The 26694-nt window shown below is 41.8% G+C and overlaps 1 protein-coding gene across 2 annotated transcripts; it reads left to right on the forward strand.

Annotated features, from left to right (window-relative positions):
• Positions 1–5071: 5071 nt before the first annotated feature.
• LOC139562354 (rho-related GTP-binding protein RhoQ-like) lies at positions 5072–22232 on the forward strand. 2 transcript variants are annotated; one of them, XM_071380028.1, is made up of 5 exons: positions 5072–5366; positions 5972–6030; positions 14358–14522; positions 20076–20171; positions 20435–22232. In XM_071380028.1, the coding sequence occupies exons 1-5, from the start codon at positions 5276–5278 to the stop codon at positions 20594–20596; spliced, it is 573 nt and encodes a 190-aa protein (XP_071236129.1). In that variant the 5' UTR covers positions 5072–5275; the 3' UTR covers positions 20597–22232. The 2 variants fall into 2 exon arrangements, with proteins under 2 accessions (XP_071236129.1, XP_071236128.1); XM_071380027.1 differs by having other exon boundaries at positions 5073–5616.
• Positions 22233–26694: the final 4462 nt, after the last annotated feature.

The following is a 26694-nucleotide window of genomic DNA, read 5'->3' on the forward strand; positions in this document are numbered from 1 at the left end:
CATTTGTTTGTTTTACTCTGAAGAACGTTTTCTGAAGAACTCATTGTGTTACAAGAGCTGAGCCGACACTTTTGATTTCAGAGGAAGTAATATCATATATTGTTGATTTATAAAGTATTATGCCATAATGAAGGGTATTTCAAACAGATCAAAGAGCCTAAGTAGGCCTTCAAGATGTTTGTGAGTAAGCCTTGAATTTACATTCCTTTACACTCATTTGCATTCGTCACGCATGTGATCAGTTGTCACTCATGCACAGCGTAAAGAAACACATCCACTAAGATGGTGGTTGTGAGTCACAGATTCATAGTATGCGAATCCGAGTAGCTGGTCATTGTAGGCCTACTGTATTAGTTATAATGCTGTTTCTGACCATAACTCTTAAGTTGTCCATACAAACTGCTTTGTGAAGTGCCACGTTGTTCTTGTGTCAAGAGTCCCGAGTGGCACAGTGGTCTAAGTCACTGCATCTCAGTGCAAGAGGTGTCACTGCAGTACCTCGTTCGAATCCAGGCTGCATCACATCCGGCCGTGATTGGGAGTCCCATAGGGCAGCGCACAATTGGCCTAGCATCGTCCGGGTTTGGCCGGGGTAGGCCGTCATTGTAAATAAGAAGTTGTTCTTCACTGACTTGCCTAGTTACATTTTTAAAAAGAGTCACTGGTGGTCAATGATACTGATCGTACCGTATTTTTACAGCAGTTATGCAATTATGCCACTTGAGGTCATTAGAGAAGCGTTCATTTTGAATTTCATGGTTACCTCTCAACGCGTCCAGATGTATTCAGAGATCTACTTTATCTATAGGTTTACTACATTAAGGTCTTGGTACATTTTACAACTAGCAACTTGAGACACAGGGAAAGTATCACTGTATGAGCTCAAGGACATGCTAGATGACCATAAATGACTAAATTGAAATGATGATATATCATAGGGTACATTTTATAGATTTTAGAAACTTGATTCTGATTCAATATTATGTATTTTCTCTATTTTGTTTTGTATTTCTTGGACCATGTACACTTGTAATGCTTTCCTGTGCTGAAATTTCCTTAGGTCGCTCGCTCTCAAAAATTCAACCCTCAAGAGACTTTATTCCTACTAAAATAAAGTATAAATACTTTGGAAAGAATGTATATTAGAAATGATTTAGCTAAAATCACAAACATTTTAGAATATAAATAGGACAGTCTATGACATCCATGTTTCTGTCGCTCCTGGATATGTCTTAAGATACTGTAAGATTTCTATAGACAACATTGAAGATCCCTCCGTTCAACCCATGACCTCACTACACCTCTCGTAATACAGTGGTATCTACCAGATCAGCTGAGTAGGGAGGTGCATATTTCTGTTGCTAGGACCCAACATTTTCCTGTGGCTGCTAACTCTGTAGTCACACCTAAACCCCACAAGGGAAAATGAGCTGTGAGACACAATCGAAAGAGAGACGCTCTCTCACACAGCAACACCATTCATTCACAGTAACGTCCTAATTGAGGAACATGAAGGAAAATGTTTGAATGCAAAGGTGAACATAATAGTGATTTTTTGTAGTAGTGTAGGTAATGAGCCTTGATACCTCAGAGACCTAAAGAGGAGACAGAAATGCATGTACGCACGCACGCACGCACGCACGCACGCACGCACGCACGCACGCACGCACGCACGCACGCACGCACACACACACACACACACACACACACACACACACACACACACACACACACACACACACACACACACACACACACACACACACACACACACACACACACACACACTGTTTTCCTATCCCCTTACTATCTGCATCAATCAATGGAAGTGAAGATAATCAAAAAGACAAGAGAGAAATCCCAAAGCCGTGAGATGAGATCTTATGTAAATAAGAACATGTAGTGCAGGACCACACTGAGGGTTTGGTGAAATTACAAGCCATATTCTTTAGTGAAGCCTGGGCTCATACCCTAGAACTCATATGCCTGTCTCCCCAAAGCTTGTTACACATTCTAAAACAGACTGTGTGTGTGTGTGTGTGTGTGTGTGTGTGTGTGCGTGTGTGCGTGCGTGCGTGCGTGCGTGCGTGCGTGTGCATGCTTGCATACAGAGCATTCAGGAAGTATTCAAACCCCTTGACTTTTTCCACATTTTGTACGTTACAGCCCTATTCTAAAATTGATTCAATTGTTTTATTCCCTCATCAATCTCCAAACAATACCCCATAATGACAAAGCGACAACAAGTTTTCAGAAATGTTTGTAAACTGAAATATAACATTTACATAAGTATTCAGACCCTTTGCTATGAGATTTGAAATTGAGGTCAGATGCATCCTGTTTCCATTGATCATCCTTGAGATGTTTCTACAAAAACCAAGCCATGAGATTGAAGGAATTGTCCGTAGAGCTCCAAGACAGGATTATGTCGAGGCACAGATCTGTGGAAGGGTACCAAAAATGTCTGCAGCATTGAAGGTCCCCAAGAACACAGTGGCCTCCATCATTCTTAAATGGAAGACGTTTGGAACCATCAAGACTCTTCTTGTAGCTGGCCTTCCGGCCAAACTGAGCAATCGGGGGAAAAGGGCCTTGGTCAGGGAGGTGACCAAGAACCCGATGGTCACTCTGACAGAGCTCTAGAGTTCCTCTGTGGAGATGGGAGAACCTTCCAGAAGGACAACCATCTCTGCAGCACTTCACCAATCAGGCCTTTATGGGAGTGGCCAGACAGAAGCCACTCCTTAGTAAAAGGCACATGACAGCCCGCTTGGAGTTTGCCAAAAGGCACCTAAAAACTCTCAGACCATGAGAAACAAGATTCTCTGGTATGATGAACCCAAGATTAAACTCTTTGGCCTGAATGCCAAGCGTCACGTCTGGAGGAAACCTGGCATCATCCCTACGGTGAAGCATGGTGAGACAACAACCCTAAGCACACAGCCAAGACAATGCCGGAGTGGCTTCGGGACAAGTCGCTGAATGTCTTTGAGTGGGGCAGCCAGAGCCCGGACTTGAACCCGTTCAAACATCTCTGGAGAGACCTGAAAATAGCTCTGCAGCAACGCTCCCCAAACAACCTGACAGAGATGAAGAGGATCTGCAGAGAAGAATACAGGTGTTCCACGTCATACACAAGAAGACTCTAGGCTGTAATCGCAGCTTCAACAAAGTACAGAGTAAAGGGTCTGAATACTTAAGTAAAATGTGATATTTCAGTTCAATTTTTTTAAATAAATGTCTAAAACCTGTTTTTGCTTTGTCATTATGGGGTATTGTTTGTAGATCTATGAGTGGAAAAAAACACTTTAATACATTTTAGAATAAGGCTGTAATATAGCAAAATGCTGAAAAAGTCAAAGGGTCTGATTTTTTTCCCCCGAATGCACTGTATGTTTATGTGTGTGTACATACGTATGTACGTGCGTGCTAGCATGTGTGTGTCTGTGGAGGCATTCGTGTGCACATGTCACATGAAAAAGGTCTTATCTAGAAATATGAAGAGCAAACCAATCCAACGATAAATCCCCAACAAGTGCTGCAGACTTATCTGTTACTGAAGATACTGAGACACTGGGTTTAGATTTATTTGCATGGACTTTATTTCATTTCAATTTTCTCAACAAGAGGGGTCAATCAAAACAGTCAAACTTGGACTGTCAAAGAGGAGCTACTGGGACAGCAGCCCTGTCTTTTATAGATACCTTGACCTTTAAACCTAGTCCGGTTACAAATAGACAGTTGATATTAAAGTCATCCACTGGGAAATCAGGTCAGCAGCTCACTAATGAACTCATGTAGCTTACTAACATCAAACGTACACCAGTAGCCTAGTTTAGGCCTACAGAGTGATGCTCTGTGAAATGAAGACAGGTTTTATATACAGTACATATACAGCAAATTAATATATGCATTATATGTGTATTCATTAGATTACATAAAAACAATGCAGATAGTCTCATTTGGAATTTGACTAAATGCTGTTACTTATCTTCTCTGATTGGTTCATAACACCTACTATGCTACATGTTATGAACAGCAAGTATGAGGTAATTGTTTGGTCACGTGAAAGCTACAGCAAGTGGCTGGGTTCCTTTTGCATGGGCTGGTGCCCCGGGTGGACGGAGTTAACACATTTGAGACCATTCCATTGGTTTTAACAAAATGCTCCATTCACCCGGGGCACCGGGCCATCCGAAACGAACAGGCCCCTTGTCAAACGATATGATAGCGCTACACTCGAGGTTGAAAACTAGAGCTTCGCAGCTCAGGGGAGCCACGCCCCTTGATGCTGATTGTACAGTTGTACAATCGGGTTAGGGACTATCAACAAAGTGGATATGAAGTATAGGGATGTTGTGTGGGAGAATGTATGCATTTGTGCACATGTGGCATATGATATCAAATGGAAATAGGGTAGGAGAGAGAAGTCCAGGACATATGTTTTCTGGGACAAACATGTGTAACAATACAGCTGTTCCCACCATTATCAAACAGATAATGGTGTGTGTGTGTGTGTGTGTGTGTGTGCTTGCTTGCAAGTGTGTTTGTTTGCTTGTTCTTCCTCCTTGAAAATCATGGGTCTGGGTGCGCTAATTCAAGGAGACAGCCCACACCTGTCCAAGTGCCACACAGAGTCAGAGACTTCTCTTCCTGCATACTGTATTTGCACAGCATCCACTCCCCGTGGTGTTTCCATCTGCAAGATCCTCACGCTACTCTCTCCACTCCCTCTTCAGGTCATCATGACATTGTCATACTTTTGTTTAGGCTAATGATTTGGGGCAATTATGCCATCATTTGGGATTAATTAGGACTAAAACCATAGAGAAAGTCTCTGGATTTAACACCATTATGCGTAGGGTATAGGCTATGACTAAAATGTTGTGTCTGAAGATGCAAACCAAGTGTAATAACGATGAAACAAAGGCTATTTGGATACACCTCAACAATATAGCCAAGTAGTTTCCTAAAGCATAATATCAATATAAACCATCCACAATCTATGGATTTTTACCAAAAACCCATTGGTCTCAGATATAGCTCCGCCTCTACAACAAGCGAACTCACCTTTTCTATAGTGCCAATGCAAACTAGGCGAGGGACCGAGAGTCAAGGGGCGAACTGGGGAACAGCGGGCTTCCAAGCGCGTGTCTCGCAAATACATCGACGATAGGGCGGGGGACTGGGGCGAACCCGTTTTGACTACTGGGACTTTCTAGACTTTGCTGAACCGGTAAATAGCCACCCTGCACAGTGCCTGTGTTTTTTGTGTATGCAGTGTGGAAATAAAACCCCTTTACGGCCACATTTGCAAACTGGACGGCAGCAAGGAGGAAGGAGAAATGGAGTTTCCATTGGTCTCGGTGAGTCGCGCATTTGGTCTCCGTCTCTGGTAATGCCAGTGGTGTGGGGATCTCCGTGCAGCTCAGGAAAACAGGGCGTCGGAGGATGGTGGTAATGATAGGATCATCATGGCAAACGGAACTGGTACTCTTATGTTGAAATGCGTTGTGGTTGGAGACGGTGCTGTGGGCAAAACGTGTCTGTTGATGAGCTATGCCAACGACGCCTTTCCAGAGGAGTATGTTCCCACTGTGTTTGACCATTATGCAGGTAAAATGATTTAGGAACATGTCATGATCTTACATGAACATTTAGGCTGTGTGTGTGTGTGTTCTCGAATTGAATCATTTCCATTTACCTGATCCTTCCTAATAAAATCTGACACTCTGGTAATCTAGTTACTGTTGCATGAGTTTAATCTCTATACCAATTTGTTTGAATAGTCCCTACATTCCAATGTTCAGGGGAAGGTGAAGTGTGTGTTTGAATGTAGTGCACTGCTTACATTTTCTACTTTCTTTGTCTCAGATTGCATAGGAATACATCTGTTTTCTATAATCAAAACCACTTGGGATAAGAGATCCCTCTGTCTCTCTCTAAACAAGCCTTTTTCATTGCTTTGCAGTGAGTGTCAACGTTGGCGGAAAGCAGTACTTATTGGGACTGTATGACACAGCTGGTCAGGTACAGTGAGTTTATTTTTACTCTGGCTGGTTGCCAAGCATGCCACGTCCAAGGACACAACCTCTCCCGATGTGCTCCCCCCCTCTCCCGATGTGCTCCCCCCACTGTTAACCAATGGTGCTCTAGACACACCCACAAGCTTGAAATTCTGATCACTCTAAACGGCAACAGGTGACGGATTTCTCCACATTGCTCTAGTTTCCAGTCAGTCTGGTGTGTGATAGACCGTGGTTGGTAGGCCTAGTTAAGCCTTTCAATAGGTCTATTATGTAGAGAACAGGGGTCCTATGTCCAGTAGGGAGGTTGTCACTGTCTTGTTTATGGGTTGGTTCTTTACAATGTGGCATTCAAATCTGCAAGTGTATCACTCAACTCACACTGTACACAGCAGCACGCAGTCAAATGTGCACACCCATAACATTTTCACTCACCGTCCAGCAAGCTCTCGCGTAAACACACACTCACTTTCTCCTCTAAGACCTCTAGCTCTGTTTTTCCAAGCTGGGTCTTAAGTTAAGGCATGTTACATGCAGCGACTAATTGATAACACTCTCCCCCGAACCCGTCCAAATAGGTCCCGAACTGAAACACTATTCACCTGGTGAAAGGGTGAAAAGGTTTTGAGGATGAGAAATAATACTACGAGGCCCGTTTGTTCATTTAATAAAATATAAGTACATGAATAGTTTAGCTATTGTCTCCCAACAATCCCAAATATTTATTCCCACTCGAATCTGTGGCTACCATAACCATCATTCTTTGGAGGAAGTATATGATCTTAAAACTACATTTCAGTAGTGTTTCACACAGCTTTCTGTTACTCTTTGGTGTTTGATTGCAATTCCATGTCTGGAGCCTTTTTTTTTTTTTTCTGATTCAGACCGTCTGTGAAATTGAGAAGTTTCCCAGATGTCGACTGTGGGCGCAGAGGCCACCGAGAGTAGTTACTTCTCTTCAAACGCAGCCCCTCCACTGCTCCACCTCGGCTGATCTCTTTATGCTTGAGCACAAGGCCAGCTGGTAATGTTTATAGCTTCAGCATCTGATCAAAGAAGGGAGTGCTAGAGGGAGGGAAACCCGGAAGAGGGAATAGAGAGAGACCGAGGGGCTGGCTGAGACAGAGGGGGAAAAAACAGAGTGAGTGGGGAGTGAAAAACTGCAAATCTGCTCTGGAAACCTGTAATACAGCCCTGTAGGAGGCTCGGGCTGGGGGTATGGAGGGATGCAATGCTAAATACTATACCCCTCTCTGTTGAGGAATCTCATCCAACCCAGCCACCCATCCGCTAATTCACACTCTCCTGCTACAGTCCCCACCTTCTGCTCTGCATCAGACATGTTTTATTGGCTCCAAAGACCTTTTAATACTTATGCCCCTGGCAGAGCTGAAGCTCACAGAATCGTCAGCCTTTTCATAGGGGAAGATGATTAACCATTTGCTCAAAGAGAGGGGAAATGAGCCTCTCATTTTGTCTGTGTATCACTTATTTCACCACCCGTGTATTTCACACATCTATACGTAACACGTTCAGTCACATTTCTTAGCTCTTGAACATGTGGGCCAAGAACAGAAGGAACAGAATGGAATATGCTTTATTGATTTGTTCATTCATCCCCTCCCTGGCTGATGCACTAATCATAGAAAGCTAGCATTGCTGCTGTGGATAGGAGGAGGAAGCAGGAAGTGGATGTTAAGTGCTGTTGTACCCATGGCAACACTGGGCTCTCTCTACTCACTCTTCCCCTTTTTTTTTGCCGCTCAGTTTCTCATTTGCTCACTCCCTCCTGCACTCGCACTCCTCACACTCAGTTGCACATGCCCACCCCCCCTTTTGTTTTGTATAGTGCCTCATTAGGTTTTGTACCCTCCCTGAGATATGACCCCTAGACATCCCAGCAGGGGGTAGAGTAAAGTGGGCTCTGCTGCTGCCACGGGGCCTTGTTCCTCTCCACTCAGCTGAACACCAATGGCAGCACTAGACATGTCATTCACATTTGAACACTACAGCTAGATAGAGGTTGCTGATGGATGTTTTAAACTGTTTCACTGTTGACCACCATAGGTCTAAAGCTCCATTATTTGGCATGTGATGTAATCACCTTGAATGGGATACCTCAGTCTGAACTATCACTTTAGTCCCCGTGTTGGTAAATGCTCAGACAGTTTTGAGGATGAGCCGTGAAGTACTGTAATATGAAATGCAGTTACTAGCTGGCAACCAACTACCAGTAAGTTACTGTACAATTCACAGTAACCCTTTTTACAGTGCAGTGTTCAAACAGTTTTGAGGATGGGCCATGAAGCGTAGTGCCTGCGCTTGTTATTCTCCTTGTGGCTATGTTGGAACAGGCGTCTCTGACACAGCTGCCAGGCACGAGGAGGAGGGACTCATTGATAACATAGACTGTCATGTCAGTGACTCGACACACTTACAGCTGAGATCACATACCCAGCCAAGTAGTAATGCCATAGAAAGCCTCGCCCTGATCGAAATGTAAGAACCCGTATGGGGAGAGTGGTTGGAATATGCCCTGCCATGAGTACCTTTATTAGTTTCTTAACCCTTAGCCTGCAATTTCTGCTCCCCTGTGGAAATCGAATTAACATAATAAAAAAATCCCTAGCAAAATCTGTCAGTTTAAACTAGAGATCTGTTTTTTTGCATGGACTGCGTCTAGGGTTGCACATTTTGGGGAATATTCAGATATGGGAATTAACAGGAATATGTGGGAATTAACGGGAATATATACAAATTAATATTAATACCATTTAAATGTTTTGCATTGGATATTTACCATATAATTTGGAGACAAACATAAACCTTTTACCTTATTTTAAGTAGACATAATTGCAAATTATTACATCCTTCCAATAGAAAAATAATAAAATAATTTGTTACGAATTTAACTTTAATTAAATGAGTTGACTCTTCACATGGGATCATTTCACTGAACAACAAAATAAAGGGAATATTGAATGATCCCCAATGATCCATCGCATTTCCCAAAAACATTTTCAACATACATCTGTAAAATGATAATCTAGAAACTAAAGCTTTGGTTGTCTTCCTCTCAGGCTTCAACGTCTTCTCCCTGGACTTCCTCAATGTTCACCTCTTGAACATCAGACTCTGAGGCCTCATCTTCACTGTCACTTTCCAACCTTGTTGAGGATGGCTCGTTGTCAGGCTCAAAAAGCCTCACATTTCCCAGATGACCACCAATTTTTCAACCCTTGTATTGGTCAGCCTGTTGCATGTTTTGTGTGTTCCCAAACAAGGACCAGTTGCGCTCAGAGGTGGGTTTTGGAGGATGATGGAGGCAAGGTGGTGGCTGGTCCACCAGGTGGCTGATGAGATATGTTGGCACGACTGCCATATTGCATCTCCATCCCAAAGCCCTTGATTGGAAGTGTACTTCGCCAGACTGCCAAGAACCTTGCCCTCATCCAGGCCAAGGTGGTGAGACACGGTAGTGATGACACCATAGGCCTTGTTGATCTCTGCACCAGACAGGATGCTCTTGCCAGCATACTTGGGGTCCAACATGTACGCTGTGGCGTGTATGGGCTTCAGGCAGAAGTCTTCACGCTTTTTGATGTATTTCAGAACTGCAGTTTCCTCTGCTTGGAGCAACAATGAAGTGGGCAGGGCAGTACAGATTTATTCTCTTACATCTGCAAGCAGAGTCTGAACATCAGACAGGATGGCATTGTCTCCCTCAATCTGTGCAATGGCTACTGCTATAGGTTTCAGGCTCCTTACCACTCTCTCCCAAAATACGTCATCCAGGTGGATCCTCTTGATGGGGCAGACTGGCGAAACAATGGGTGTTGCTGGGCAGCTTCAATGTGGTGCTCCTATTCTTCTCACTGTGCTTGGTGAGATAGATTGCTGCTATAACTTGATGACCCTTCACATACCTAACCTTGGCTTTCTTGTAGAGTGTATCCATTGTTGTCAGTGCCATGATGTTCTTGAGGAGCAGATTCAATGCATGAGCAGCACAGCCATTGGGTGTGATGTGAGGATAGGACTCTTCCACTTTAGACCAAGCAGCCTTCATGTTCGCAGCATTGTCTGTCACCAGTGCAAATACCTTCTGTGGTCCAAGGTCATTGATGACTGCCTTCAGCTCATCTGCAATGTAAAGACTGGTGTGTCTGTTGTCCCTTGTGTCTGTGCTCTTGTAGAATACTGGTTGAGGGGTGGAGATGATGTAGTTAATTATTCTTTGCCCACAAACAACTGACCACCCATCAGAGATGATTGCAATACAGTCTGCTTTCTCTATGATTTGCTTGACCTTCACTTGAACTCTGTTGAACTCTGCACCCAGCAAATGAGTAGATAAAGCATGTCTGGTTGGAGGGGTGCATGCTGGGCGAAGAATATTCAGAAATCTCTTCCAATACACATTGCCTGTGTGCATCAGAGGTGAACTAGTTGCATACACAGCTTGAGCGAGACATTCATCAGCATTTCTCTGACTACGTTCCTCCATTGAATCAAGAAAACTTCTGATTCCAGGAGGACCATGAGCTGTTGCTATCCATAAGGTGTCTGATTCACTTTTGTCAGAGGTTGCTTGTTGTGAGCGCTGAGGGATCTTTATGCACTTGGCCAGATGATTCTGCACCTTTGTTGCATTCTTCACATATGATTTGGCACAATATTTGCAAATGTACACAGCTTTTCCTTCTACATTAGCTGCAGTGAAATGTCTCTACATATCAGATAGTGCCCTTGGCATTTCATGTAAAGATTAGAATAAAAATGAGTAATGTTTTAAAATTACAATTCCATGAACAGATAAACAGTTAGATTAAACAGCTCTTTTGAGAGAAATGTTTTAAAATGAAACATGTATGGAAACGGGTGAATTAACACTCCTCGGTTATCAGGCTCAAGCAAGCTAAAACCCACAAGTTAGAAATGATTTAAACACACTTTGCTGTAGGCTACTTTTACTAATTAACAAAAAATCATGTATGTCATAAAATACATTCACCCCAGTATTGTAATCAAAACTTACCAGAAAGCATGTAGTCCTTGGCTCAGACAGTGTAGTAGTGTGGGCTCAATAGCATCTCATTAGTGTGCAAGATCAGCTGTACATGTGATGGAAGAATGCACTGTGCATGCAGAGGGTTGCAATTCCATTGAATTGGGGATAGTTTAACCAAACAATGCCACAAGACCTAGAATTGCTTCATGTGTATCCCTCAAAAAAAGGTTCACTGTTATAAGCTAACTTTTTTTAATGAATTTAAGTAAAATTCCCCAAATTCCAGGGCTTACTTTCCGGGAGAATTCCAGAAATTTACTGGAAAGTGTCCGACCCTTTGCAACCCTAACTGCGTCTCAATCCACCGCATCCTTCTGCATATGCGGTGAAAGGTGGCAGAGCTAGAGCTGTGTTTGTCAGATCATGAGACATCCCGAAGAATCAGTCTCCTCAAGAAAACGTCTGTTGCATCCAAACGTTTTGGCCTACAAACTGTTATGACCACTCAATTGAAAGATGAGACCCTCACAAACATGATGTTCTCCATTTTTGTAGAAATTTTTGCAAATGTATATAACAAAAAAAATACCTTATTTACATAAGTATTCAGACCCTTTGCTATGAGACTCGAAATTGAGCTCAGGTGCATCCTGTTTCCATTGATCATCCTTGATGTTTCTACAACTTGATTGGAGTCCACCTGTGGTAAATTCAATTGTCTGGACATGATTTGGAAAGACACACACCTGTCTATATAAGGTCCCACAGTTGACAGTGCATGTCAGAGCAAAAACCAAGCCATGAGGTCGAATGAATTGTCCTTAGAGCTCCGAGACAGGATTGTGTCGATGCCCAGATCTGGGGAGGGGTACCAAAAACTTTCTGCAGCATTGAAAGGTCCCCAAGAACACCGTGGCCTCCATTATTCTTAAATGGAAGAAGTTTGGAACCACCAAGACCCTTCCATCAAGGCAACCTGGCAACCTGGCCAAACTGACCAATCGGTGGAGAAGGGCCTTGGTCAAAGAGGTGACCAAGAACCCTATGGTCACTCTGACTGAGCTCCAGAGTTCCTCTGTGGAGATGGGAGAACCTTCCAGAAGGACAACCATCTCTGCAGCACTCCAGTAATCAGGCCTTTATGGTAGAGTGGCTAGACGGAAGCCACTCCTCAGTAAGGCACATGTCAGCCTGCTTGGTATTTGCCAAAAGGGACTCAGACCATGAGAAACAAACAAGATTCTCTGGTCTGAATAAACCAAGATTGAATTCTTTAGCCTCACGTCTGGAGGAAACCTGGCACCATCGCTACGGTGAAGCGTGGTGATGGCAGCATCATACAGGATTCGAGGGAAAGATGAACGGGGCAAGTACAGGGAGCTCCTTGATGAAAACCTGCTCCAGAGCTCTCCGGACCTCAGATTGGGGCGAAGGTTCACCTTCCAACAGGACAACGACCCTAAGCACACAACCAAGACAACGCAGTAGTGGCTTCGTGACAAGACTCTGAATGTCCTTGAGTGGCCCAACCAGAACCCCGGACTTGAACCAGATCGAACATCTCTGGAGAGACCTGAAAATAGCTGTGCAGCGACGCTCCCCATCGAACCTGACAGAGCTTGAGAGGATCTGCAGAGAAGAATGGGAGAAACTCCCCAAATACAGGTGTGCCAAGTTTGTAGCGTCATACCCAAGAAGACCCGAGGCTGTAATCGCTGCCAAAGGTGCTTCAACAAAATACTGAGTAAAGGGCCTGAATACTTATGTAAATATCAGTTTAAAAAAAATCTAAATGTGTAAAAATGTCTACACCTGTTTTTGCTTTGTCATTATGGGGCATTGTGTGTAGATTGAGAGGGGGGCTGTAACGTAACAAAATGTGGAAAAAGTCAAGGGGTCTGAATACTTTGAGTTCTCATTGTGTATTTATTATTACTTTTATTACATTTTAATACTTTTCTTTCTCTTTTCTTTAACTCTGCATTGTTGGGAGGGGCCTCTAAGTAAGCATTTCACTGTTAGTCTACACCTGTTGTTTACGAAGCATGTGACAAATGCAACTAGATTTTTACATGCATTCTCAAACAGTTTGAAATGGACTAGAAAGCAGAAGTATCAGCATATTTTCTGTAAGATATCAGCTAGGCTTCATGAAGGCTATTTCTATTTCCATCAGTTCTTGAAACCACTGCGCTCACAATAACCTTTATTTATTTAACTAGGCAAGTCATTTAAGAACAAATTCTTATTTACAATGACGGCCTACCGTGGAACAGTGGGTTAACTGCCTTGTTCAGGGGCAGAACAACAGATTTTTATCTTGTCAGCTCGGGGTTTCGATCCAGCAACCTTTCGGTTACTGGCCCAGCGCTCTAACCACTAAATTACCTACCGCCCCCAAATGGTAATAACAGACACTATTGTGGCATCGCCACTAGGTCGTCCAAGACTTCTTAATTATCCAGTGCACAGAATTGAATTCACTTAGATTTTTCTGTTTTTTTACCTGAGCAATGTTAAGTTAGTTTGTTGAGCTAATCAGACGGTCATATTAACGATTTTAAGACCTATTGATTTACTTCCTTCAAGCTTGCCACCTCGTCCATCACCATAACTAGTCTTCATGTGTGCACTCTGCATGTATAAACTCGGGTCATTCAGAGTGTGCCGGGTGATGTAGAAGAACATCCTCTCAGAATTGGGTATCAGGGAGCAATGAGGAAATGCTTGATCTCATTTACACAGACCGGACCATGTTGGATATGTGAATTAGCTATTGGCGCCACACAATAAACTGAGGCCTATCGGAGATGGCAGTTTGTCTGATGCCTTCCACACTGCTTCCTGTAAAGTACTGCTAATGTGAAATAATGCCCAATAGCCACAGTCAGAGACAGAGAGACGAGCTGCTGTCTGATGGTCATCTGTAGAAATCGGCACATCCCTCCATTTCAAAACTAAATTCTAGTGGCTAAATGTTTATCACTCCCTTCATACAAAAGTGTTCATTGTTCTCATAAAACAGCCTGGTAGCTTGGCAGTGTGCTGTGTTGTGCATGGTGAAGTCCGGTAGATAAGCATAGAATAAGTTTGCTCTCCTCTCTGCCTCAGTGAGGAGGAGAAGAAAAGATTGCTGCATTTGGAGCTCATTTTTCCTACGGTTTAATTATTCATGAGTATTAACTCTGAGGATGTGGCAGTCTTTTGGTGGATATTATGTAAGGAAGGCTGTTGCTCTCTTTCTCCCCAGTGTCTTTGTTCCCCTCCCCTAACTTCTCCCTCTCCTGTGTCTCTTGTTACCCGCCCTTACATTTTTCCAGGAGGACTATGACCGCTTGAGGCCTTTGTCGTACCCCATGACCGATGTCTTCCTCATCTGCTTTTCTGTGGTCAACCCGGCTAGTTTCCAGAATGTGAGGGAGGAGTGGGTCACCGAGCTGCAGGAGTATGCCCCAAGTGTCCCCTACCTCCTCATAGGCACGCAGGTGAGCCACCCCACCCATAGCCTGTATCTATACTTTGTCCTGGCCATTTCACATGCTGAGTTTCACAGAGTGTACTGTATTCACCTGGCATGTGCTGTCCTCATCCACCCTACTCATTCTCACGCCCTACTTCACATTGACAGGGGAGGTGGATTATAAAACTGAGCCTCCACTTAAATGTACTGTACTCTGGTTTATTTAATTCTTAAGACCATTCACGAACATGCATGAAGAAATATAGGTGTATAGTTCTGAATCATTCAAAAGTAGATGGAACTTAATAGTAAGAGTAAATTTAACTTTTTCATTTAGTAACTCTCAAATACTTTCCAAAAGATCAAACCACACGTATGGGTGTCCCTCTGCCAGCAATTCCCTGGCCACCAGAAATAGAAAATGTCCATATTGGTGATGGTGAGTTTAGTGGAGTGGGTCTGTGGTTTATCGTTCTTTCAGCTGATATTTACTTCTCTTATCAGTCCCACCGTAACTCACATTCTCACACTGCATACTGATATGGACCCAATCAATTCACAGATGACCAGAGCTACAAATCAAACACTACCACAGAAGTGTTCATGAATGTTTGTCTCAATAAAGAGTTTGTTACACGTATCAGTTGGGCATGTGCGGGGTAAAGTAGGGTCATTTTTTTTCTCTCCCCTTAATCATATAACGATTCACTTTTACCAGTTGAATGTAGACACAAATAAGACTTTTGTATTACCATTTTTCTGAAATAATGTATTAAAATGTGCAAATGAGGCAATATCTCATTAAATGCGTTTAAATCACCATTTTATTTCAGCGGGCTCTCTCTTTGAAATCACTTCTAAGATTATTCACAATGATATTGGGCTGGGCGCTGATAGGGGAAACTTTGAGTTGAAGCTTTTATTTTAGGCTATTTACAGAAAAATAACCCCCGGATGCTTTGCTAGCAATAGACAAGAAATCCACAGGGGCCGGCCAATTGGATCCTGGTCCGCTTAAGTGTGCAGCGCCCATCGTTGTTGGCCCAATAACCCAAATGTTTTATTTACCATTGTTATCAGGAAATATTCCAAAAGTATGTAAATCCGCTTTTGTGCTGCCGCTCCATAAGGGTGGAGAAAGTAGAGCTCTTAACAATTATCACCCCATTTTCAAGGCTTTCGTGTCTAGCTAAGATTCATGAATCCTTGGTAAATGTACAACTTTGCTCTTTTTATCTGAGAAATGTATTTAGAATTTAAACCAATCAGGGTTTAGGCCTGGGCATAGTGCTATTACAGCAACCACTTTAGTTGTTAATGATCTTGTCAACGCTTTAGACACTGACAAACAAAGCAGCACATTTCGTATGAAAGGCTTTTGATACGGTTGATCACGCTATTTTCTTGAATAAGTTGTCCTCGGTAGGCCTGAGCTCCGACGCCTGTTCTTGGTTTCACGATTATCTTAGTGACAGACCTCAGATTTGTAAAGCTTGTGCTTAATAAGAGCAAAACAAAATGCATGTTTTTAAACTCTAGCGAGAATGTTACAGATGAACTACATGTTCACTCCATTAGATGGTTCTCCAATCGAACGTGTCCCGCATATAAATACTTAGGCATTTGGATTGGTGTGGATTTGACGTTTTAAAAACCATATGGATGAGCTGGTTAAGAAGCTAAGATTTAAAGTTGGCTTTTTCTACAGAAACAGATTGCGCCTTTCTCTAAGCAGGAGGAAGAAAAGTATTCAGTCAACCTTTTTCATATGTTCTTGATTACTTATCAAATGTGCTGCTACTCTTAAAAGTTCAGATGCCATCTCCCATAGTGCCCTTTGTTTTGTTACAGGCGACAGTTTTGATTCACATCACTGAATCCTGTATCAAAAGGTTGGCTGGACTTCGCTAAAAACCTGTAGATCTCTACATTTGGCCCTACTTCATAAACTTCCATCTTATCTAACTGTGCTAAGTAAGTGTGCTAACTAAGTATAGACACCTGAGTTGCCTAACCTGTTCACAGGATTGGTTAACCCTTAAGGTTCGTAGGGTCTCCACTGAGCTAGGTAAATCTGATTTCTAGTTTAAATGTTTTCAAATTGATAAAATAAGAAACAGATGCCTTATTTACATAAGAATTCAGACCCTTTGCTATGAGACTCGTAATTGAGCTCAGGTGCATCCTGTTTCCATTGATCATCCTTGATGTTTCTACAACTTGATTGGAGTCCACCTACGGTAAATTCAGATTAGACTTGATTTGGAAAGGCACACACCTGTCTATATAAGGTCCCACAGTTGACAGTGCATGTTCAAAAATAAAGCCATGAGGTCGAAGGAATTGTCCGTAGAGCTCCGAGACAGGATTGTGTCAAGGAACGGATCTGGGGAAGGGTGCCAAAAAAATTCTGCAGCATTGAAGGTCCAAGAACACAGTGGCCTCCATTATTCTTAAATTGAAGAAGTTGGGAACCCCGAGACTCTTCCTAGAGCTGGCCGCCCGGCCAAACTGAGCAATCGGGGGAGAAGGGCCTTAGTCAGGGAGGTGACCAAAACCTCGATGGTCACTCTGACAGAGCTCCAGAGTTCCTCTGTGGAGATTGGAGAACCTTTCAAAAGTACAACTATCTCTGCAGCACTCCACCAATCAGGCCTTTATGGTAGAGTGGCCAGACAGAAGCCACTCCTCAGTAAAAGGCACATGCCAGCCCACTTGGAGATTGCCAAAAAGCACTCTCTCTACAATGAAGAGGCAACTCTGTGATGCTGGCCTACTAGGCAGAGTTGCAAAGAGAAAGCCATATCTCAGACTGGCCAATAAAAAGAAAAGATTAAGATGGGCAAAAGAACACAGACACTGGACAGAGGGAACTCTGCCTAGAAGGCCAGCATCCTGGAGTCAGCTCTTCACTGTTGACGTTGACACTGGTGTTTTGCGGTTACTATTTAATGAAGCTACCAGATGAGGACTTGTGAGGCGTCTGTTTCTCAAACGAGTCACTCTAATGTACTTGTCCTCTTGCTCAGTTGTGCACCGGGGCCTCCCACTTTTTCTATTCTGGTTAGAGCCAGTTTGCGATGTTCTGTGAAGGGAGTAGTACACAGCGTTGTATGAGATCTTAAGTTTCTTGGCAATTTCTCGCATGGAATAGCCGTCATTTCTCAGAACAAGAATAGACTGACGGGTTTCAGAAGAAAGTTCTTTGTTTCTGAGCCTGTAATCGAACCCACAAATGCTGATGCTCCAGATACTCAACTAGTCTAAAGAAGTCCAGTTGTATTGCTTCTTCAAATCAGGACAACAGTTTTCAGCTGTGTTAACATAATTGCAAAGGATTTTCTAATGATCAATTAGCCTTTTAAAATAATAAACGTGGATTAGCTAACAACGTGCCTTTGGGACACTGGAGTGATGGTTGCTGATAATGGATCTCTGTACGCCTATGTAGATATACCATTAAAAACAGCTGTTTCCAGCTATGATTGTTAATGTTGTAAATGACTGTCTACACTGTATTTCTGACCAATTTGCTATTTTAAAATGGGCAAAAAAATAGCTTTTCTTTCCCAAACAAGGACATTTGACCCCAAAGTGACCCCAAACTTTTGAACGGTAGTATATTATTTACAACATATCAAAAATTCTCTTGGCAAGTCTGGAGAATATATCTAAAGATAACCACACAAGTTGCTGAATGCAGATGCTTCTGAAGCTAAGAAATGAGTTGGCGTGTCGGAAAAGTCTGACTTTCGGGAAATGGGAGTTAAGGACAAGTACACTGAATTCAGACTACCAAACACCATCTCTTGAAAGTAAGTTACCAAATATAGTCCAGTTTGTAACATTCTCTATGAAATGGGCTTTTAAATTCTGTAATTTAATATAGTGAGCTTTGACGTTGTTGATGTATGTCCATTTTAAAGTGGTTCAAATGTAGTGGACGGTGGTATGACAAACTAAAGAAATACACGTTTAAAAAACTTGATAAATGTATATGTTTACTTTTTTTAAATACTAATATTAATGGACCAAAATACCAACAAATCAAAAAATGTAAAAATGCAGCCTGTGGTGCCTGGCCTCATATTGGGTGTTAGTAAGAGGGGAACAGCGTGACTGAGCGTGGATTGTGTGTGTGTGTTCTGCACTCAAAAGAAAATGAAGGGACAAATGCCTCATGGTTGAATTCAATCACAAAAACATATGACGGAATAATATAATAGAGAACCAGCAGGGTAGCCTAGTGGTTAGAGTGTAGGGGCGGCAGGCAGCCTAGTAGTTAGAGTGTAGGAGCGGCAGGTAGCCTAGTGGTTAGAGCGTTGGACTAGTAACCGAAAGGCTGCAAGATCGAATCCCCAAGCTGACAAGGTAAAAATCTGTCGTTCTGCCCCTGAACAAGGCAGTTAACCCACTGTTCCTAGGCCGTCATCGAAAATAAGAATTTGTTCTAAACTGACTAGCCTAGTTAAATAAAGATAAAATGAAAATAAGGTTGTCTGTTTGAAACATTGTCTGTTTGAATAATACAGTGAAACTCCATAGAAGAATCGTGAAACGGAGGAAGAGCACCTCTTTGGTAATTGAAGTCAAATGTGGGGTGCTCTTTGAAAATGGGGAAGAAGATCCATTTGGTCTCCCATCTAGTCCAGCTCTGCTTAGCTTTGATATTTGCCACTGACTGTTACCAATCATGTGAGTGATTGAGAAATCGCCACTTAATAGATTCATTGTTGCGTTCAAATCCATTCCAAAGGTTAGGTTTAAATTCAACTGAAAATAGACAATACAGGGTTTCAAGCTTTGGTTAATTTCAAATGGAATAGAAAAGTTAATAAAAAAATCCAAAATCCAATCAAACTGCATTTTAAGTTTGTGCTGTTCTAGTCCTATTTTTTTACATACATTTTTGTTTGAAATGGAGATGTGAATTCAGGACATCAATTATTAATTTTAGACAAACTGGAATTAAAGCCAGACTCGGTGGAACAAATGGAACTATCTAAGCAGTAAATGCATCTCCTTTTAAATGTTTGCTTGTGTTGTTAACCAAACAAAATGTAACATTTTTGTAATCCAGTAAATAGCCTTCAGTTTAAGGCTATTTTACAAACTAATGTAACAGTATTTTTAAAAACTTTTTAAATGAGTAAAACACTATGGACACATTGAGGTTACTGCAACAAAGATATTCTTTATAATGTTGTTGTATAAATAAACGAAATATCTGACATTATTCCCTTTTGAACTTTTGGTTTTTAAATGGTTGAAAGTGCAGCAATAACAATTTGTGAGAGAATTAAACCAAAAATCTGACATTGAGAATTTGGTTGTGGTTTTTGATGGTTGAAAGGATGGTCATAACACATTGTTAAATTCCCAAACTTTTGGGTGAAAATAGGTTGTAATCTCATTGATCAACGTATTAACTAAATATTACCAAATTATTTGCGTTGAAATGATGTGGTGTGCTCAGTGGGTAGTTGAATGAACAGGTTGCTTCTTTTGAGTGAATAACTTATCTGCTGCCTTTCTGATTGGCTGTGCTGATTGGAAATGTTGTCTCTCCCTGTTTCAGATTGACCTGCGTGATGACCCCAAGACCATTGCCAAACTGAATGACATGAAGGAAAAACCCATCACCACAGAGCAGGGCCAGAAGCTAGCCAAGGAGGTACGTACCACTGTGGGGCCAGGAGGGAGGTTAGAAATAATGTTTAGTGTGTAGGAGAGACAAGTGGTCTACCTTACTTTACACAGATGGTCTGTCCCTCGTCAAACCAATTCTGTATTAAAATTATTATAAAGCTTGTATATATTCCGTTTTGGGCATTTGTTGATTGAGTCTCACACACAAGACTTCCTCCCCAAGCTAGCTTGGTGATGAGGTTATAACCCTATGTTGATAGTTTTGAGTGACAGCCTGTTCCTCTCCAGATTGGTGCATGTGTCTACGTGGAATGCTCGGCTCTCACCCAGAAAGGACTGAAAACTGTGTTTGATGAGGCCATTATCGCTATCCTGAACCCCAAGAGGAGAAAGGGAGTCTTGAAGAGAAGACTGGGGCCACGCTATATCAACTGCTGCCTCATCACGTGAGAGATGCAAACATCCAAAAACACCTGGGTCATATTTATTAGGGCATGCAATGGAAAATGTTTTAAAACATGTGAAAACGGAAAACAAAAACAAGCATTTCTTATTGAACAATATCAGGAAGCCCCACCCTGTTTCAGACTGTTTTCTTCCATTTGGTGCCTAATGAATACAAACCAGAACGAATGACAGAGACCGCAGAGAGGACATAAAAGGGGGGAGAGAGACTGAAGGACCAAAACGGACAAGGACCCTATTTTTAGTTCGAGGCTCTTGAGAGATTTTGTCTCTCCTGCTGTCGACCAATGGAGTTAGGGGGCAGCTTTACTACCAAAGGAGCACAATACCCAAGTCAACAACGCCCTTCAGTAAGACTTTATTTGCCTTTATAAGTACTTTTTTTTCTTAACTTTAACAAAACATATTTTTCCTGTACAAAAACATGCTGTAAGCTGTCAGAAAACACATGGGTTTCACGTGTCCATTTAACTCCTGATATGACATGTATTTTTAGTAATGAATGGGTTGATTGCATTTATTGAAGGCGCTTTCCATCAAGCCTCCAAGTGCTTTACATTGTGTGTTTGAGTAACTCACCTCAGCCACAACCAATGAAATACTTTGTTTAAAAGAACAGGCTATTCCCCTCAACTATGGGGAGTTGTCTTTTTTTTCTACTAATCCCATATTTTATAACATTATCCGCTCTTCTTGCTCAGTTTGCGGTGCCTGCAGTATTATTACTAAACTTGGACTTGAATTAATCAGTAACCCAATGGTGGCCAAACAATTGAATGCACACAGCTGCGTGGGATACAGGGATGTGGGGAGAGAGGCACACAACATGAAGCACAGTCCACATACCTATCCTTGTCCAATAAAGCACAGTTAAAAGTCGACCCGCAAAACCCCTACCCTTAGCATTATCGTGCTGACCTGAACATACTGTGTACCAATGGCGGATGCAGAACCAGTCCATCCCAATTCAGCTCAGTTCGGCTTGGCTCAGTAGTGTGAAAAGGGTACCTCTCAATTCTGTCATTGAAGCACAGAACATACCATGGTTACAACATCCACCCCCAATGGCCAAGGAGGTGCACGCATGAGCACTCCTCCAACCATATTCCAACCCCCGATTTCTCCATATTCCAACCCCCGATTTCTCCATATTCCAACCCCCGATTTCTCCATATTCCAACCCCCGATTTCTCCATATTCCAACCCCCGATTTCTCCATATTCCAAACCCCGTCTTCAGACACATATGCCTTCCCCAGCCGAAAGAGAGCTCTTCTTTTTTATTTTGTTGCATTTTTCTATCCATTGGGAAGGTGCTTGCTGACTGCCTGATCTTACAGTTGTTTTTGTTTTAGGTCAGAGTTGGACTTGTTGATTTTTAAAAGCTTTAATGTATATGGTGCTCCTCTCTTTCTCGTTCTCTGTCCCAGCCCGCTGTGCTGTGTACTGTTTTTCCTAGAAGAGCAGAATGGATTATCGAGTGTTAACATTCTCTATTTACCAGGAAGTTGTTGCACATGCTGCTACTGAGGTAAATTGAATGGATCTTTAGCGGTGCAGAAACAAGTGCAGCTTCCGGTTAATCCTTTTCTCTACTCAATAAATGTGTTTTACTATCTAAAGCCTTTCTCTTTGGGGTCTTCCTTGAGGATGAACTACTAAGAGGATGTGTTACAGGACATATTATGATGTTTGGTTATGTATAGATGTTGTTTTTATAAGTACAGTATTGGGCACAATTGATTTGGATCAGTTGCTAGCTAGGCCATGGTGACCTCATACAGGAAGGAGTGTCTTCGAAGTGTGTCACACGTGTGATTCCTCCCGAAACCCAGAACAACAAAGACCATGATTCACACAATGCAATCCATAGAACAGTAATTTGAGGAAAGAGTGTTGAAATGACATTTGTATCTAAAAGCATAATTGAGAAATAATTGATCCAAGTTTAAGACTCCATAGTGTTTAATCTGTAGGTGCTACAAAGCAAACATTGGTGTCATGTTAAGCTTTACAGCTTGCTCTGTAATATGAGTAGTATTTTCTAAAAATGTTTAATTTGGCTAGTTGTTTAATATTTTCTAACGGCATCTATGCTACTTTCAAAGTTAAGATCCAATTTGTAAGCATTTTCCAAGAGTGAATGTGAAAATGGTCACCCTCTGCTGGTAATTTGCGGGATGTGCAATGATACAAGTATTGTAAAAGGAGGGCTGTTATTGGTTACATTGCCTACTATGCCAATTTCTCTGTAAAAAAATGGGCCATAACTTTTAAACTAGCAGAGATCCCATTCTGGAACTTTGATATGCACGTAGAGTATATTATGTTCAGCAATATTTTAGCATGTGCCTATTTATTTTTCAATATTCATAAATTAATGTAAATGTTTTTTTTAATTGAAATCAAAATAATACTCATTACAGAGCAAGCGGTGAAGCTTCAAATGACCCAAATGTTTGCTTTGTAGCATCTACATTTTTCAAGGTATGTAATCGAACGACTGGATCGCATCTCTAGCAACTAAAAGATGAGAAAGTATGAATTTGATTATAGAACTGAAAATATCAACGGGGGAGGGGGAAGTATTTATACTGATAAATGTGTGCTTTCATGTTTTTCTTTGGCAACTGTGGTATAAGTGGGACAAATGCCTCCATTCTGTACATTACCTTGGAAAAATTAACTCCGCAAAGGGACTGGGCTCCGCCTCATCCCGCTGTGTCATCCATTACTTCCAAGGAAATGTACAGAATTTCGGCGTTTATCCCTTATACTTTTTGATTAAAATTGTCAACAATCCTTCCTCCATAGGACTATTCTATGGATTAGTAAATGGTTCCGAAATGACCATCTTTGAAGCTTGAGGAAAAAATACTTCCAGACACAGATCTCAATGACCAGAATCATACATTATATGGTTTGGGTCAGGTCACATGCTCAGGAAAAACTCCTGGCCCTAAATGTGTCATTAACTGCTTCAAAGTCTGAATATACAGAATGACCAGAAAAGATCACAGAAAGCTGAACCAGATTCATTCTTTAAGGGCAGCTTCAAAGCTAAATCAAGTCATTGGGAGCTTGAGACAAGGTTCTATCTGCAAAAAGATTATTCTGAGATAATTGGCTTTATAATTCTGAACCCTCTTTGGTTTGTTTTATCTTGTATTCTTTTGAACTTAACAACATGAATTGGGGGTATTTAGAGTATTATATAGGTAGAGAACATTGGACAGAACAAGGCTAATGTCAATAATAAAATGTTGACAAAAACGCAGATAGAACCTTACAGTACCAAGCTCTCGTCATGTTGATTTGCAGAAATGTTCATCTCGGAACCCAGGACCAGATTTACGCACACACTGGCCAGCTGCTCGATCATGAGAGACTACAGAAAAATCTACATTTAAGCTGAGGGAATAGATTCAACAACAGTCCACAAAATCCAGATAAAGACATTAGGTTAGGCCCTAAGACCCAACCCAGATGAGTATTTGTGTGGTCTCAAGACCACAAGATCAATTTAAGACTCAGGCAGAGGAACTGCTGTGTTGTGCAACATCAGTTAAACTAACGGCAACGGTGTCAGTGGAGTAAAGATATCATAAATAGACCAGACAAATTCCTGGGGGGGGGGGGGGTATATCATAAAGCATTTAAACATCACAGCACAGTTGAAAAATGTATGGTAAATAGAAATCCAGTATGGATGGTGTTAAGAGCTAGATGGGAGGGGTTGAGTGGAGCTGAAGGGTGGGACTAATAAGATTAACTCATGTAAAATATACTGTGTGTGTGAAATGTATATACAGTAGGTTCAGAACTTTTGTGTGAGAGCACAGTTAACAATATATGGCAAATAGAAATCAAACTGGATGGTCCTCAGAAATAGATGGGAGGGGTTGAGGGTAGCTGAAGGATAGAAGTAAAAACAAATGAAAGTTAACTATTGTAAAATAGATTGTGTACATTTATATAGTATGTATAATCTGGAAGTAGAACCCTAAGTGTTGTTCATTAGTTTACTCCAATTAGGGGAGGGGTATATATATTTTTTTTTTAAGATGTGTGTGGTGTACAGTGCATTCGGAAAGTATTCAGACAAATCTACTTAAAAATCTATGGCAAGACCTGAAAATGGTTGTCTAGCAATGATCAACAACCAATTTCACAGAATTTTGAAAAGAATACTGGCCAAATGTCGCACAATCCAGGTGTGAAAGACACAGCTGTAATCCCTGCCAAAAGGGCTTCTACACAGTATTGACTCGGGTGTGAATACTTAAACAATTCAGCGACTGAAACAAATACATCAGATTACACATATTTAAAAAGGAGAGCAAATCAATATACAATCCTGAAATCAGCTGTGGCTGTCAATAGTAAAACATGTTAGTGAACCTGAATCTGGAAAATTGATAAAGTCGCTTACGGACATGGTAGACTCCTCCTCATCACCCTATTCACGTTGTGCAATTTTTATGTCCCTGATACTGAGTTACCTTCCAGCGACGACTCAGAAGCTTGTGTGCATCGTAGAGCAAAACAAGAATGCTAAATGTTCGTGAGAGTCTTATCTGTCGATGTTGGTGACGTAGCTCAACCGGTTCAGTCTGGACAGATGGTTTTGTGAGAAGACATCTTCGAAATTTGGACGTGGGCGTCAAACTTCAGACGACTGCCGTAGAGCTTGTGGATGTCGTCGAGCAAAAACAAACGACACTGGTGAGGTCATATGAGTTGCTAGCTCAAACGTTTTGGGTTTTACATACGATTTTGTGACAATTTCTTGCCTGGATTCTCATGTGTAGAAAAACGAGCCCCATGTTATGGAATAGACGCATGCTTTATATCGGCAGAAAGAGGGGATGGAGCTAAAGCCACTGCAAGAAACGGTAAGTCTCTAGCATAAACACACAGGGAGATGTTCGAAATGACGTCACGTGTGATGCACGGGTACGTCAATCAAATCCTCTTTGACGAAAAGAGTCTCCTCTCTGCTTGTTGGGGCGAAGGGTGGTGGTGGGGTCGGCAAGTGAAAATCTTTACCTATGCCGAGTGAGTCGCACATGTCTCACCAGTGTCCAATACAGAGGAACATGCACACTGTGCCAGCCAGGCCAAATTGCACGCTATGCTTCTGCATCTTTCCCAGTATTCAAAATATTATTATTTACTAAAGAGGAAGTCTGAAGTCTTCATCAAAGTCACACAGTTACAGGTACACTTTTACATGTCATGGTCACTTACTTTATTGATTTACTTCTTTGTTAATGTTTTTTCCCATTTGTAACGGTTAGAAAACACATTCTTAGTTTGACTAATTTCTAAGAAGGTTCTTAAAGCTCGTTTCCTCACTGCTTCATTGTGATAGCCGATGTGTGGTGAATTTTGTGGCACAAATGATGGCTGTGCTTTGTCGAGTTTACAATGTGAAGGGATTTGAGGGAAAATGCCATTGTGTCTATTTGTATTATTTTTATACCAAAAATCATTGTCATTATTATGGTTATCGTTAATTGTATTAGTACTGCATTTGTAGCAGTTGGAGGAGGGGAAGTAAAAACAATTAGTTATTGTCAATTGTGACCAGTTTGAGATTATGTAGCTACAGTAAATGGAGAAACTCCAAACATGACTTTCCATGGTCATCTACAACCAGTGCTTGACTTGGGCAGGAGCTCACCGGAGCGGAGTACCGGCACCTCAAATTCTCTACTGCTTGAGCTCCTGTTCTTCTTATAAAATATTATTACAGTCCAAGTCAAGTCTATTACTGTTAATCAGATTAGATACCACTGTCTGCTGCCTGTCTCCCCTCCAACGGGACTAAATGGTTCCATCCCCAGCTTAAACCCGAAGTGTTACTGAAGATCCAGCCATATGTTTGGTGCAGTATATGCATGGAATGGTCAAATCAGAGTTCAGCTCCTGCTCCTAGGAGTCTCTGACACGTACAGTTACTTGAAACATGTACATGTAACAAGTGTGACGTGCTTCATGTAAAGCCTAGGTTAAGTCAGATCAAAGTCGGTGAGCAGTCTGCAAAGTTGTGTCCTATGGATGTAAGACCAGACCCACACA

This window comes from Salvelinus alpinus, chromosome 32 (assembly GCF_045679555.1).
Source record: "Salvelinus alpinus chromosome 32, SLU_Salpinus.1, whole genome shotgun sequence".
Taxonomy (NCBI): Eukaryota; Metazoa; Chordata; class Actinopteri; order Salmoniformes; family Salmonidae; genus Salvelinus; species Salvelinus alpinus.

Excerpts from the sequence above, each read along its gene's own strand:
- LOC139562354 (XM_071380027.1), top strand. The coding sequence starts at position 5,475 with ATGGCAAACGGAACTGGTACTCTTATGTTGAAATGCGTTGTGGTTGGA. Across the intron at positions 5,617-5,971 it reads TGTGTTTGACCATTATGCAG|TGAGTGTCAACGTTGGCGGA; the intron begins GTAAAATGATTT and ends ATTGCTTTGCAG. Across the intron at positions 20,172-20,434 it reads GCCAGAAGCTAGCCAAGGAG|ATTGGTGCATGTGTCTACGT; the intron begins GTACGTACCACT and ends GTTCCTCTCCAG.